The sequence below is a fragment of the Plecotus auritus genome, assembly GCF_963455305.1.
Source record: "Plecotus auritus genome assembly, chromosome: 9".
Lineage (NCBI taxonomy): Eukaryota > Metazoa > Chordata > Mammalia > Chiroptera > Vespertilionidae > Plecotus > Plecotus auritus.
The window spans coordinates 6,694,292-6,708,359 of NC_137783.1; the positions used below are offsets into that span (position 1 = coordinate 6,694,292).

The 14,068-nt window shown below is 55.7% G+C and overlaps 1 protein-coding gene across 2 annotated transcripts in view; it reads left to right on the forward strand.

Moving 5' to 3' along the window:
• The window catches only part of RGS10 (regulator of G protein signaling 10), a 36,399-nt gene extending 25,783 nt beyond the window's left edge, over positions 1-10,616 (forward strand). For both annotated transcript variants that reach the window (XM_080640771.1, XM_080640772.1), the window contains exon 5: positions 10,124-10,616. In XM_080640771.1, the coding sequence (XP_080496897.1) occupies positions 10,124-10,270 (147 nt within the window). In that variant the 3' untranslated portion in view covers positions 10,271-10,616. The remainder of the gene's footprint in view (positions 1-10,123) is intronic.
• Positions 10,617-14,068: the final 3,452 nt, after the last annotated feature.

Here is a 14,068-nt window from a genome sequence, read left to right on the forward strand (position 1 = left end):
TTTAGATGCTGTGCCTGAGGCCCACGGGGCATGCCGCATCCACGGCATCGCCAGGGAGTATGACTCGCACTGTGATGAGGAAGAAGCAGGGTTCGGGGAGGCTAAATGTTTCATGGCACACAGTCACACCTGCTTTCACAGGCCGCCCTCTGCTCCATCCAGGGGCAGCCTGTCGCTGCTGCTCAGAGCCCAGGAGAGCAGCTGGAGCAGAGGGATTGGGAAGGCCTTGTCAGGACAGGCCCGCTTCCTGGCTGCGGACCCCAAGGTAGGAACAGGGAGTGAGACGGGTTGATGCCGCTCTATGCAGTGGGAACTCCGCTCTGGGGGACCCAGCCACACCCACTAGAGTCACATGTGGGGAGCTTTGCTGGCACGGAAAGGAGGAGCAGAGGGACAGAGGAAGATCTTTCTAAGTGACAAGAGAAAAATATTTAAAACTAACTTTTATCTACCTAACTATGGAAGTCATACGTGCTCAACAACCACAACAAGAAGTCATTATTCCACACCTGGACAGGACCCCTGTCGAGCATCGGATCGCTAGACTTCCGTCCTTCTTCCTACAAATGCATGCATGCACACATATCACAAATACGGCTCAACTCTTTTAGTTCAAACTGTCCTATATAATAAAAGCCTCGGTGGCACAATGCCCTTTGCGCGACACCATCACAAGATGGCCGCCACAAGATGGCGCGTGCACAGCGGAGGCCAGGCCTGGCATCCGCTCCACGCAGTGAGGGCTGGGGGTTCTGTGGCTCTGCACTCCGTGGAGGAGGCCAGTCCCGATGGAGGAGGCGGGTCGTGGCAGGGGAGGGCAGTTGGGGGTGATCAGGCCAGCAGGGGAGCAGTTAGGCATCAATCAGGCTGACAGGGGAGTGGTTAGGGGGCAATCAGGCTGGCAGGCAGAAGTGGTTAGGGGCAATCAGGCAGGCAGGCAGGCAGGCGAGTGGTTAGGAGCGAGGGGTCCCAGATTGGAGAGGGTGCAGGCCAGGTTGAGGGACATCCCCCCCAACCCCGTGCACGAATTTCGTGCACAGGGCCTCTAGTTTTACATAAAGAAAGTACTTTGAATCCACTATATATTGTTAACAAATCCTACCTTTTGTTGCCTGCCTGCCAAGGGACAGGCCAGGGCTTAAAGAAAAAAGAGAGAGAGAAAAGGAAGTACTTTTATACCCTGTTGTTAAAGTCAGTCTCTGAGAGGGATGGAGTGGCCCTCACTGTCTTTCTAAGGCTCACTTGGCTGACGACAAGGTGTGGGCATCTGAGCCGATGCCACAGCGAGTCCCTCTGAAGGGCCTCTGGGTCTTGTTTTGCTTCAGAAAATTCTGCCTGTTGGGGGCCTACTGGTAACCGTCAAAGCGGATGCTCAACGCACTCTGTGGGTCTCTGCTCCCTAAAGGCCCCCATGAGAGCCCGGGCTTCCTAAGCGAGGGAGTTTGGAGCTGAGGGCAGCCGGTTGGGCACCACAGGAAAACCACCTCCGTGGCTTTGGCTGCGTGCTGCCCGCTGGCTGCCGCCGTCTCGGAGCTGTCTGAGCAGGCAGCTTGGTGCCCAGGAGTCCCCGGCTCCTGGTGGCCTCAGCCCCCGCCCCCCTTCTGCTCTGTGCTCTGGAGGTGGCTGATAGGGCAGCGTGGACTTTGGGGCACAGCCAGGACCTAGAAGGATGGGAAAATCCTCCCCGGGCATCGGATGAGAAAGCCCACATCCGTGCATCTTATGTAAAGCAGAGCCCCTCTCGGGGTCCCCACTCTGGTCCTGTTTGTTCTTGGTTTACACACAGTTCTGTCGGGCTCCGGGGTTTCCGTCCGCAATAGATTGGAAACGCTGGTAGAGGCTGTGGGGAGACGCGCGGCAAAATCGGTAACAGCCGCGGGGGAGCGGGGGCAGAAAAATGGATATTAAACAAACCACAGCACAGCGATCTGGAACCACCGAGCTCAGGGACCCCCAGCCCACACACCGCACCACGGGGGGGCACCCCTGGACTGCGGGGCGGTGACGTGGTCAGTGTTCTTAATGACCCCAAAGCATCAGGCAAAACTTAAACTGTGGCCAGTGCATTCTGTGAAGAATGAGTTAGACATTTTATAATAAGCACTTGATCAAAATGATGTACTTTTAAAAATTACTTTATATTTAATTAGGTTTATTGGGGTGATGTCGGTTAATACAGGTATATAGGTTTCAGGTGTACAATTCCATAGATCATCTTTATGTTGCATTGTGTGTTCAGCACCCCAAGTCAGGTCTCCTTCCGTCACCATATACTAGTATTTGGCCCCTCAAACCCTTTACTATCTCCCCCCAACCCTTTTTCTCTGGTAACCACCATACTGTGGTCTGTGTCTATGCTAACGGAAGAGACGTTTATAATTCTGTTTTTTGGAAAACTCGTGTGAGTGGAGTGAGTGTTTAATAGAAGTCAGCTCTGCAAACGTTTAAAAATGAAGCCCTTTGACAGCTGGCTGCATGGTGACCTGTATTGTCCCCCACGAAAGATTTAAAACAAAATCCTGCTCCTACAAGCTTCCCAGCCCCCGTTCACACACCTCTCTTGCTCTGAAGCCTCTGGTTTGAATGGAACAGGAAGGAGATTGGAGAGGATGGAAGGTCAAGGTCATTGCAAACGGCCACCCGAGATCATCGCTTTGTCGGGCGAAAGAGAAGGCACAGGCTTGGCGGGGAGCAGGGTGCTCATTCTCCCTTACATCCTAGGGACCCCAGGGCCTGCATGGAAGGCGGATTCTGCTAGGTCTGCTCTGGGGAAGGCGGAGCGGAGGTGCCTTCTCCATGCTTAAAAAGAAAATTAAAAACACAATTAGAAAGACTTCGGTGAGATGTGAGCACCCGGCCATCCTGGGCAGAGGAAGGGCTGTGCGCCGGACGGGCCCCTCTCAGCAGCGTCGTTTCTGTGAATTTCCCCAGAACCAGACGTTTAGACGTGAGTAGGATGGGTTGGACCCGCTGGTGAGGACCCGGAGCTGGGGGGCGGGGCTGCCATGCCTCGGGGTGGGGGTGGGGCATGGGGTTGGGGGTCCTCTCCCACGCTCTGCTTCTCTAAGTCTGCATGGCAGCTGGAGCTGGGGATTCTGGAATCCTCCGTCTTGTGGGTGCCAGCTGACATTCGCTCCCCAAGGTCCAGTCCAGCCCAGAAACCGCGTTTTCCAATGGCGCAGAGCCAGAAAGGGCAGGTCATGGGGTTTCGTTCAAATGCGAGGAACGCTGGCGCCCCACGCCTCCCACAGCTGTTCGCCTTATGAGGGGTGGGGCGGGAAGGACAGTATCTCAAAGACTTGGAGATTTTTTTTTTTAAAACTTTGAAATGGTGTTTAGGGGACGAAGAGAGGGGATAGGCATCAGAATAGCATTTAACTCTCCTCCTCATGGCAAAAAGCAAACACAAAATACCTTTGCCTGTGCACTGAGAATGTCCTTTGGGCTTTGGATTGGAGTAGTATGGACTCCGGACAAGTGAACAAATTGTCACCCCTCCATCCCCCGCCCCCTCGCCCCCCCTCCCACCGCAGGACCCACGGGCCGGTGAGGGGATTTTGCCCCAGCAGGGGTCTCTCTCCACCCACGTCCAGTCTCTTTCTGGAGTTCTGGGCCCCCCCACACCTTGTCCGTCTCCGTCTCCGGTGAGCCTGCCTGGGAGCAGGGGCATGTCGGGGCCACCACAGCTTCCGGGACAGGCCTGACCTGAGCTGTTCTGTCTTCTCACCTGCTCTCTGCCAGCTGCCCGCAGACCTTCTCCCGGAGGCACCCCAACCCACTTCAGAAGAGGGGGAGGCGGTCAACTCAAGGCTGGAGGGCCGGTAGGAGAGGGTCTTTCTTTGCACGTTCTGTCTGTCCGTGTGCATTCGAAAGCACGTCTGTCGTCTGGGTGTGTGGGGGGAGAGAATCCGGAGACGGGGGCGCTTGCCGTCTTTTTCAGCAATTCTTATTGTTGTTGTTACTCCTCACCCGAGGATATTTTCCCATTGATTTTTAGGAAGAGTGGAAGAGAGAGGGAAAGACAGAGAGAAACATCGATGTGAGAGAAACACATCCATTGGTTGCCTCCTGCACGAGCCCTGACCAAGGCCCAGGCCAGGGAGGAGCCTACAACCAAGGTACCTGCCCTTGACCAGAATCGAACCCGGGACCCTTTGGTCTGCAAACTGACGCTGTATCCACTGAGCCAAGCTGTCTAGGGCCGTTCAGCGGTTTTTTAGCATAAAAACTAAACTCAGTTCTTGCAGCAAATATGAAGTCCCATTAATAAAACTTGCACGAACAGACTGATTGTCCCCTCCTTGTACCCAGTGTCCTTGTCTGCTGAGAATGGTAGGAGATTTATTAGGCTTGAAATGTGCTTAATTGGGACAGCGCTGAAATCTTCACCGAGGGGCCTTCAAGGCTGGGAAAGCTCGCTCTCTACGTGGATGAGGAGGGTTCAGGGAGGGAGTCCCTGTCTGCAGCAGCAGATCCTGGACACTCTCAAGTTGGGGCGCCGACAGAAAGACAGATCCCAGCCAGTCCCCACTGGAAGGGGTCCGGGGAGGGAGGGGCGCCCTGGCTGTGCACTGACCTTGTGTTGTGGGGCCTTGTGCATAGCTGCACGTGGGCAGAGGGCTCCCACCTCCAGCTGCCTGCAGGATTGCATCCCCAGGCAACCACGCCAAGCAGTTTACAGTCGGGGCATGCAGCTCACAGATGTGGGGCTGCCAAAACCCGAAACCTGCTGAGCCACAGCCGTCTTGGGGGAAAAAAAAGAGGTTCGGAATGCAATTTAGCTGCCAGCTTGCGTTCTCTGCCTCGTCGGCTGCCTGTGTCTGGGCAGGGCTGACGGCTCCCTTGCTCTGCCGGCTGCTCTGCCCACCGGGAGCCTCACCCCCGTCCCAGATTTGGTGCCACCGTTTTCTCTGCCCCGCAGACAGCCTGAGGCGTGTTGGTCAGGTGATGGTCACAGCCCAGGCCCAGGGAGGCCAGTTCTCCCCATCAGAGTGTCCTGGTTTTATAGAACCTTCTAGAAGCCTGAGGGCGATCTCATTTTCTGTGCTCACTTAGGAGTGAGGGGAAATCAATAATTTAGTTTCCAAGGGCTGTCATAACAAATTGTCACAAACTGAGTTGCTTAAAACAGAAATTTATTCTCACAGTTCATGAGGCCAGAAGTATGAAATCAAGTTGTCAGGAGGTCTGCACTCCTTCGAAAGGCTCTAGGGAAAACTCCTTTAAAAAAAATTATATATATATATATATATATATATATATATATATATATATTTTAAATTTATTTTTATTTTTAAAAATATATTTTTATTGATTTCAGAGAGGAAGAGAGAGGGGGAGAGAGAGAGAGAGAGAAACATCAATGATAAGAGAGAGTCATTGATTGATTGGCTGCCTCCTGCATGCCCCCTACTGGGGATTGAGCCCACAACCTGGGCATGTGCCCTGACTGGGAATTAAACCATGACCTCCTGGTTCACAGGTCGAAGCTCAACCACTGAACCACACCAGCCGGGCGGGAAGACTCCTTTCCTGCCTCTTCTAGTTCCTGGTGGCTGCTGGTGTGCCTTGGCTCATAGCTACCTCACTCCGACCTCTGCCTCTGTCCTCCAGGGCCTTCTTCCCTCTGCGTGTGTCTCTGTGTCCTCGCCTCTCCTAAGGACGCCACCCTAAATCCACGATGTCATCTCGACATCCTCAACTAACCCTGTTTCCAAGCAAGATCGCATTCTGAAGTTCCAGGTGGACATGAATTTGGGGGGACACTGTTTAATCCACGACACTGACCTTTGAAGATATTTATTCCCTTGGTACACAAACACACTCCCTTTTTTTAAAAAAAATTATTTTTCCATTACAGTTTGCATTCTGTATTCTTTTACATTAGTACCAGCCTTGGGCAAACTACAGTCCGCTGGCCAGATCTGGCTGTTCTATCCGGTTCTCTTGCTCTCCCCTCCGCTCCTTTACTTTGAATTTATATTAGTTCACACAAACACTCCATCCATGCTTTTGTTCCGGCCCTCCGGTCCAGTTTAAGAACCCATTGTGGCCCTCAAATCAAAAAGTTTGCCCACCCCTGGGTTAGACTATCACGTACTTTACAAAGTAGTCACGAACACTCTGAAAGAGCATATTTGGGGTCGTTGTTTTTATTTTTCGTGCATTGTAAAAATTTAGTGTCTAGTTGTTGAACGTTCACATCTGCTTTTCCATGCTAAACTCTTTACAGACTTCACTTTTAAAGACTGCCTGTTGGTCTGCCATGTGGGGGACAGTGCAGCCTAATGGTTAGGATTGTGGCCTCCAGGGCTGGACTGCCAGTGTTGCATCCACTGGTCTCTTGCTCACTGTTGTGGGATGAATTATGCTCCCCTCGCCCCCCGCTCCCCCGCTCCCCTATTCATATGTTGAAGTCCTGAGCCCCGGTACCTCAGAATGTGACTGTGCTTGGAGCGAGGGTCTCTAACGAGGAGGTTATTTAAGGTTAAATGAGGTCATCGGGGGTGGACTCCAACCCAGTGCAACTGGTCAGCTGGTGGCCTTAGAAGTAGAGGAGGTTAGGGTGCAGACACACACAGAGGGAAGGCAGCCATCTACAAGCCAAAGAGAGGACTCAGGAGAACCCACCCGGCCGACACCTTGACCTTGGACTTCCAGCCTCCAGAACTGTGAGGAAAGACATCCCTGTTGTTTAACACCCCATCCCCCCGCCGCCCACCGTCTGTGGCACTTGTTACGGCCGCCTAAGCAGACGAATACACCAGCCACTGGGCAAAGCATCGAACTGCTAAGGCCCTGTTCCTTCCTCTGTAATCGGGGTTCTCATGGGGTTTTGGTGAGATCACATGAGCATCAGATGCTGCCTGGTGCCCGGCTGGAAGGCGTGTCGGCACTACCGATTCACTTCGCCAGCCCCTGTGCGTGTTGCACGGTTTCTGTTCATTCACCGGGTGGATGTTCATTGGGCCGCGCTCACGGCCATTTGCCCCGCAGCTGGCTCCACTTTCTTGGGAGAGACTTTCGGTGCGTTCTCTCTCCTCTAAGCCGTCTTTGCCGAGCACCGCCCTCCGTGGACCGTGTGATCGGAGCGCTCTATGGCCATGTGCTCCGAGGCCAGTGCCAGGAGGGCCTGTGGCAGTGCCATGGAAGGCCCTGTGCAGAGATGCCAGGCAGCTCACAGCCTCAGAAGATGCGGCCATTGGGAATGACATCTCTTCTTTTTCACATCTGTCCGGCCTCATGGCTGTAGCTGCCCCCCAGGGACCGCAGCGCCAGGAGCTACGCCAGGAGGCAGGCCAGGGTCCTGGAGTGGAAGCCCCAGCCTGTAGGACTTTGCGGGCATTCACCCCTGCCCACGGTGGTGTGGCCCTTATGCCCTTGTTACAGAGCTCCCGGCCCCCTGCCCTGCAGCTTGCTGAGGGAGCCTGGGTCTCTTGGGCTCTCCTGGAGGCAGAAAGCATCTGCCAGCCACTGAGCCCTCCCCTCTGCTGAAGCCGCCCCCTTGCCCGCCCTCCCGCCTCCCCTGGCCCTGGGGGCCTCCAGCCCCTGCCTTTTCTCTTCTCCTCTTTGAAGTGTGAGCCTCAGAGCCACTACAGGCAAACAGGATGCTCCACTCCCACGCGCACAGACTTCAGACGCCGGTTGGAACCGCATCCTGCTGGCAGTGGGGGGGTGGGGGGTCCCATCTGCCGCGGCCCTGGTGTGGGAGGGGGTGCAGGGCTGGGTGCCGGGAGGGGTCTCGGGGAGCTGGCTGCCTTAGTCACTCTCCGAGCACGCGGTTCAGACTTGGAACGAGGTGGGCACCTCCAAGTCCCTGTGGGGGCTCTCAGGCCCGAAGGGCTGGGCCAGGCAGGTGGTCGGGATGGTAACGTCTGCTTGGGAGGCCACGGAGTGATAACTCCTCACCCCCTGTCTTACCCCTGGCTGTGATTTTAGTATTTTCTGGGAGTTATTATTTTAAATGTATTTTGATTGATTTCAGAGGGGAAGGGAGAGGGAGAGAGAGTTAGAAACATCAATGATGAGAAAGAATCATTGATTGGCTGCCTCCCGCACGCACCCTACTGGGGATCAAGCCCACAACCTGGGTATGTGCCCTTGACCGGAATCAAACCTGGGACCCTTCAGTTCCCAGGCCAACCCTCTATCCACTGAGCCAAACTGGCTAGGCATTATTATTATTATTATTATTATTATTTGGGGGGGCATTATTATTATTATTTTTAATATATTTTATTGATATTTTACAGAGAGGAAGGGAGAGGGATAGAGAGCTAGAAACATCGATGAGAGAGAAACATCAATCAGCTGCCTCCTGCACACCTCCCACTGGGGATGTGCCCGCAACCAAGGCACATGCCCTTGACCGGAATCGAACCCGGGACCCTTCAGTCCACAGGCCGACGCTCTATCCACTGAGCCAAACCGGTTTCGGCGCATTATTATTTTTTAACGAATACTTTCTCTAAACCTCAGCAAGTGGGTATAGTATAGGATGACAAGATTGCTACACAACAGGTTTCTGGCGGGGTGGCGGGGGGGGGGGGGGGGGGAGCGGGGGAGGGGCTTAGGGAGGCGTGGCCTTTCAGAGCTGCTGGACACGCGGACAGGCGGGAAGGATGCTCAGGGAAGGGCGGGCAGTAGTTTAAGACTCGAAAGAAAACCCAAAGTCCTAAATCTTTCTGGGCGGTTGGCTTTGCTGATAGCACATGGTTTAGGCGGACCCCTGTGGTTGAAGCGGGGCGGGGCGGGGGAGTGGGGAGGGTGGTGAAGGGGGGAATGAAGGTGCAAAGGCCGAAGGTTCCAGGTCTCCCATCCCCAGCAGACCCCAGCAGGCCTTTAATTTACAAGATAGCCCGTGTGCCGGAGGGAAAGGGCAGATGTAAAAGATGTCAGGGTGTCACCACTGCTTGACAACCCCGCCTGGCAGCGAGCGACGTTCTAGACCAGGGGTGGGCAAACTTTTTGACTCGAGGGCCACAATGGGTTCTTAAACTGGACCGGAGGGCCGGAACAAAAGCATGGATGGAGTGTTTGTATGAACTAATATAAATTCAAAGTAAAGGAGCGGAGGGGAGAGCAAGAGAACCGGATAGAACAGCCGGATCCGGCCCGCAGGCCGTGGTTTGCCCAGCTAGACCCTCTGGAACTCTCCGCCTGGCGAGCCCATGGCAGTGCCGCGGGTGAAGGCCGCGGTGGATTTGCCGTCGGCGGGACGCGCTGACAGTGCAGTCAGAAGGTCTGAGAGAGATGGAGGGAGAGATTTCTCAGAAGAGACTGTGCCCCCAGACAGCGGAAAACCCTTTCCTTTTTTGCTTCTCCTCTCCCTGCCTCTCTTGAAGGGCAAGGGGAGTGGGCAGAGGGGGTTCTGGGAACGGGGACCACGGCTGAGAGGGGACACCTCTCCTAGGACCTGCGGTGTGGCTGAGGCCAGTCCTCGGACCCGGAGGACGTAGGCCTCATCGGGGTGCTCTCGTACCTGCCAAGCACACCCGAGCATCACGTCGTTCCCGGGACCTGCTCCTGGCCCTCCCGCCGGCCCTCCCGCCAGGCCTGTTCCTGAAGACTCCCCGCACGCAGGCTGTGCCCCGGCTCCTCTGCCCGGACTGAGTGAGCCCCTGTCGCTTCCTGGCACGAGGAGGGGTTTGTTTGAGTTCTTGGATGCCAGGCTTCTGTGCCTCTTAGGATGTGGGCCTCAGTGAGGTGACCGTGCCCTGCACCCCAGCGCCGCCTCTGCAGGAACAGTTCCCGTTCCTCCATCTCGTTCCTGGGGAAATACGTCCCTGTGTGTCATTTTCCCGCACAGAGCGGACCTTCTTAAAGGACCTCTCGCCACAAGGCTGTGAATCAGGGCTGCGTGCGCCTAGACTTCCGTGGAAAACAGAGAGGGGCTTGTTCATGTGACACCCCCGCCCCCCCCCCCCCCCAAGCTGTTCTGTCCCGCTGAGGTTATTTCACCACGACCAGGAGCGGCCAGCACACGACCGGCTTCGGCGGCCTGTGTGTGTCTCGCACGGAGTTGCGTTCTCTGGCGCGTGAGCGGCATTTAATAAATATTTGCTGGGGTGAGTCATGGCCTGGCCCGCCTCAGCCTTCAGCCGTCTTTCTCCTTTCCCCTTAGATCTTCAACCTCATGAAGTACGACAGCTACAGCCGCTTCCTGAAGTCTGACTTGTTTTTAAAGCACAAGCGGACCGAGGAAGAGGAGGAGGAGCCGCCCGACACCCAGACGGCAGCCAAGAGGGCGTCGAGAACTTATAACACATGACCCCCCCCCCACCTCCCCCCGTCACCTCCCCCCCAGCGGTCGGCGCTGGCAGCTCCCCGTCGCCAAGGGACTCACTCAGGACCACGCAGGGTTTAGAATTGCTTTGTTATCCGCAAGGACTGACATGTACAAAGCCCGTCGGCGGGATGTGTGTATTTTATTAACTGCTTGACCAGTAAGTTTTGCATGATGGCTAATCTCACGTAGAAAACACACACGTTGCTTTGAAGTTTAAGTTCACAAACACACAGTGGTGGAAGGCGTCCTTAAACCCTGGACACGGAGCATTGTACAGCTTGATTAAACGTCATGCGAGGCCACCAGGTGACACGTATAGCCACCTCTTACCTTTCAAGTCTTCGCCCTGCCTCTGTGGGAGGGGCCCTCCCTGTCCACAGGTTCCCGGAGTGGACCTCACAAACTCAGGCCACGGGGGGTGCTGTCTGTCGGGCGCCTTTTGGGTTAAATACTTCTCTTGGGCGAGCTCAGTGCTGGGAAAAAGAACCCCCCCCCCCACAGCCCCTGCAGGTTTGGGGACCTGTGTGTGAGCATCATCAGAGGGCTTTTTTCTTGTGCCCGGGTCTGTCCTGGTTTCGCCCACAGTCTGTGACATTTCATGCAACACAGATAAATAGTTCATCCTGACAGAAATAGGATCTCAAGGAAGAAAGACGAATGGGAAGTCGCTCCGGGTCCCCATGGCAATGGGAGGTGGCGTTGAGTGGGGCTGTGCCAACGATGAAATGCGTGCACGCTCCCTGTCTCCCATCGCCCGTCTGGGACGCACCGCCATCCTTCCTGCTCTGCCCCCACCCTTTGCTGGACTCCGGGCTCGAGTCTTCAGCCAGGAGACAGAAATGCCGTCTCTGAAAGTCTTCTTTCGAGGGAGGCCCAGCTTGGCCCAGGCTGACCCCGCCAGCCCGGGTGGCCCCCCTCCCTTTGGAGCTAAGTCCACGAGCCTGCGGTCAGCGCAGGTCCCTTCTGCTCATTCGCCCTGCCCTCTGCGCCTGCAGACCTTCTCCAGCAGGTTTGCCAAGCCTCACGCTCCCGTTGGTGCAAACAAAGCGGGCAGACCTGTTGCTGTGAGCCTTTCGACATCCCATTTACTTACAAACTGCCTGGTGCTGAGGGTGACTGGATCACTTTCCAGGCAAACCAGGACGCTTTAGAGAGGGAAGGGGTGAGTTTACTAATTACACGGGGGCAATGGCGTGAGCTGGTTCTGTTCTGGGCAAAGCAGTTCGCAGTGACCCGACTGACGACCCTCCCGCAGGGTGACCAGCCTGGGGAACTCGGCCACCAGCTGAGCGTCCAGCAGGAACTGCCCAGGCTGGACCCCCCACAGGGGCTTCTCCTCCTTCCCCGGGACGTCTTAGGCTTCCCCACCCGGGATGAGAGAGGGGTGCTAAGAATGACCCCAAGGGCCCTGGCATTCGAGAAATTCAGTCCTTCAAGCAGAGTGGATTGATGCATTTTATTTAAAAAAACAACACTACTTTCTAAGGAACGCTACCTAAATTTCTTTTTCTACAAAATATTTCTATTGATTTTTAGGGAGAAGAAAGGACAGAGAGAAACATCGATGTTAGACTTTGATCAGCTGCCCCTGTGCACGCCACCTACTGGGGGTTGAGTCTGAAGCCCCTGCATGTGCCCTGCCCGGGAATCGAGCCTAACCTTTCAGTGCCTGGGACGATGGCCACCTCACTGAGCCATGCTGGCCGGGGCAGACTGGTGCATTTTATTTCATTACATACTAGAGGCCCGATGCACGGAATTCGTGTAAGAGCAGGCCTTTGCAGCCTCAGCTTCCTCGAGGCCTTGCCCCCCCACCCACTGGTCGTTTTGGAAGGTCGTTCTGCCATCTGGTCTAATTAGCATATTAGCTCTTTATTATATAGGATATTTTTATTGATTTCAGAGAGGAAAGGAGAGGGAGAGAGAAACATCAATGATGAGAGAGAATCACTGGCTGCGTCCTGCATGCCCCTCACTGGGGACTGAGCCCGCAACCCGGGCATGTGCCCTGACTGGGAATCGAACCGTGACCTCCTGGTTCATAGGTCGATGCTCAACCACTGAGCCACGCCAGCTGGGGCAGACCGATGCGTTTTTAAGAATAAAAGTTCTCTAGTTTGATTTGAGTTCACCAGCCAGGACGTGCAGAGCTCCGGGCCAGCCACTGCCAGTGCAGACAGAGGGTCATTTCGGGGTCCATGGAGCTGAGCAACCTGCCTGGTGCTGCCTTTGGAGAGTCTGTACCCACAGGTGGGCTGGGGCCTCTTTCTGGCTTCACCCTTTTCCCCACTGGGGCCAGAGACCCTTGGAGGTGGCGGTCTGGGTGAAGGACACAGAGTTAGCCCGCAGACTGTCCGCCGAGAGCCTCTCACGTAGGAGCGCCCTGGAGAGCCCACTGCCAGCAGGATGGGGAGCCACATCATGTAACCACAGCTGCCTCCTACCAGCCTGAGCTCGGCCACATCCCTGCCGGCTCCGGCCTGGCCGCCTCCCCATGCGCCAATCAGACGGAGGCCGGCTCAGAACCCAGCTTCCTGAGGCCCCTGCAGATGGGAGGCTGAAGCGTAGGGACGCCGTGCAGCAGACACATGCTCTCCCCAGTTTCATGCTCCCCGGGACCGTCCGCCCGTCCGCCTGTCCGCCCATCCCTTGCAGTGGTCGGCAAACTCATTAGTCAACAGAGCCAAATATCAACAGCACAACGATTGAAATTTCTTTTGAGAGCCAAATTTTTTAAACTTAAACTTCTTCTGACGCCACTTCTTCAAAATAGACTCGCCCAGGCCGTGGTATTTTGTGGAAGAGCCACACTCAAGGGGCCAAAGAGCCACATGTGGCTCACGAGCCGCAGTTTGCCGACCACAGGGTTAGGGTAAAGCTGTCAGGTGTTGGGAGTCAAGGGCACAAGCGGCCCTGATGCTTGATGCTCCCGTGTAGCCTACAGGTGATTCAAATGGAGGTCTTATTAGTGGTCAGGCTTGGGGAGGCCAATGGATCAACGGGGGAGGGGGGGGCGACGGCCATTGGGAAAGGAGTTTGTTACAGTTCCCAAGGGGAGGGGGCCACGCCGGGCCACGTGGGGAAGCCCCAGGCCCATCGGGAGGCAGAGGGATCGGGCGGATGTGGGCAAGAGGCTTTGCTGTGGTTCCCACAGGAAGGCACGCTGGGTGAGCAGGCTGAGGATAGGCTGGTTTGAATAATTTCCGTGGGCTCTGGGCACAGGGGCTGTCCCCAGTTGTCTGGCACCTGTTCCTGGGTCCATGGCCCCGGGTATCTGGCCCTGGGTGCCGAGGGCAGGTAGCCCAGGGTGCGAGGGCCCGAGAAGGGAGGCGCTGGGGAGCTAGCCCTGCAGTGGCCACTGTGCTATGGAAGGTGTGCTCCAGCTGTGGGCTGTCTCCAGGGATTAGCTGGTCCTGGGAGGCGTGGTCCCTCCATGGTCAGCGAGGCCCCAGGTGCCAAGGCATCAGGAAAACGAGACCTGCCTAATGCATGCCTGGTGCAACAGTCACAGGGTCTGACTCTCCCCCTGCAGGTCACGGGTGCCTTGGATGGGGCGTGTGGTTTCAATCTTTCAATGCAGGTGCCTCAGGCAGAGCGTGAGTGTAATGTCCAGTTAGCCACAGGCCCCAGCATTCCCTATTGCCTTATACCATGCCACTGGCATCTTTACGTTATCTGCTAGCACCGTAGTGTGCACCCTGAGCTCCTGTTCCCATACACGGAGAGCATGGCCTGGGTGACATTTTCCTCTGTGACTTTGCAGTCATTAATTATACCTCC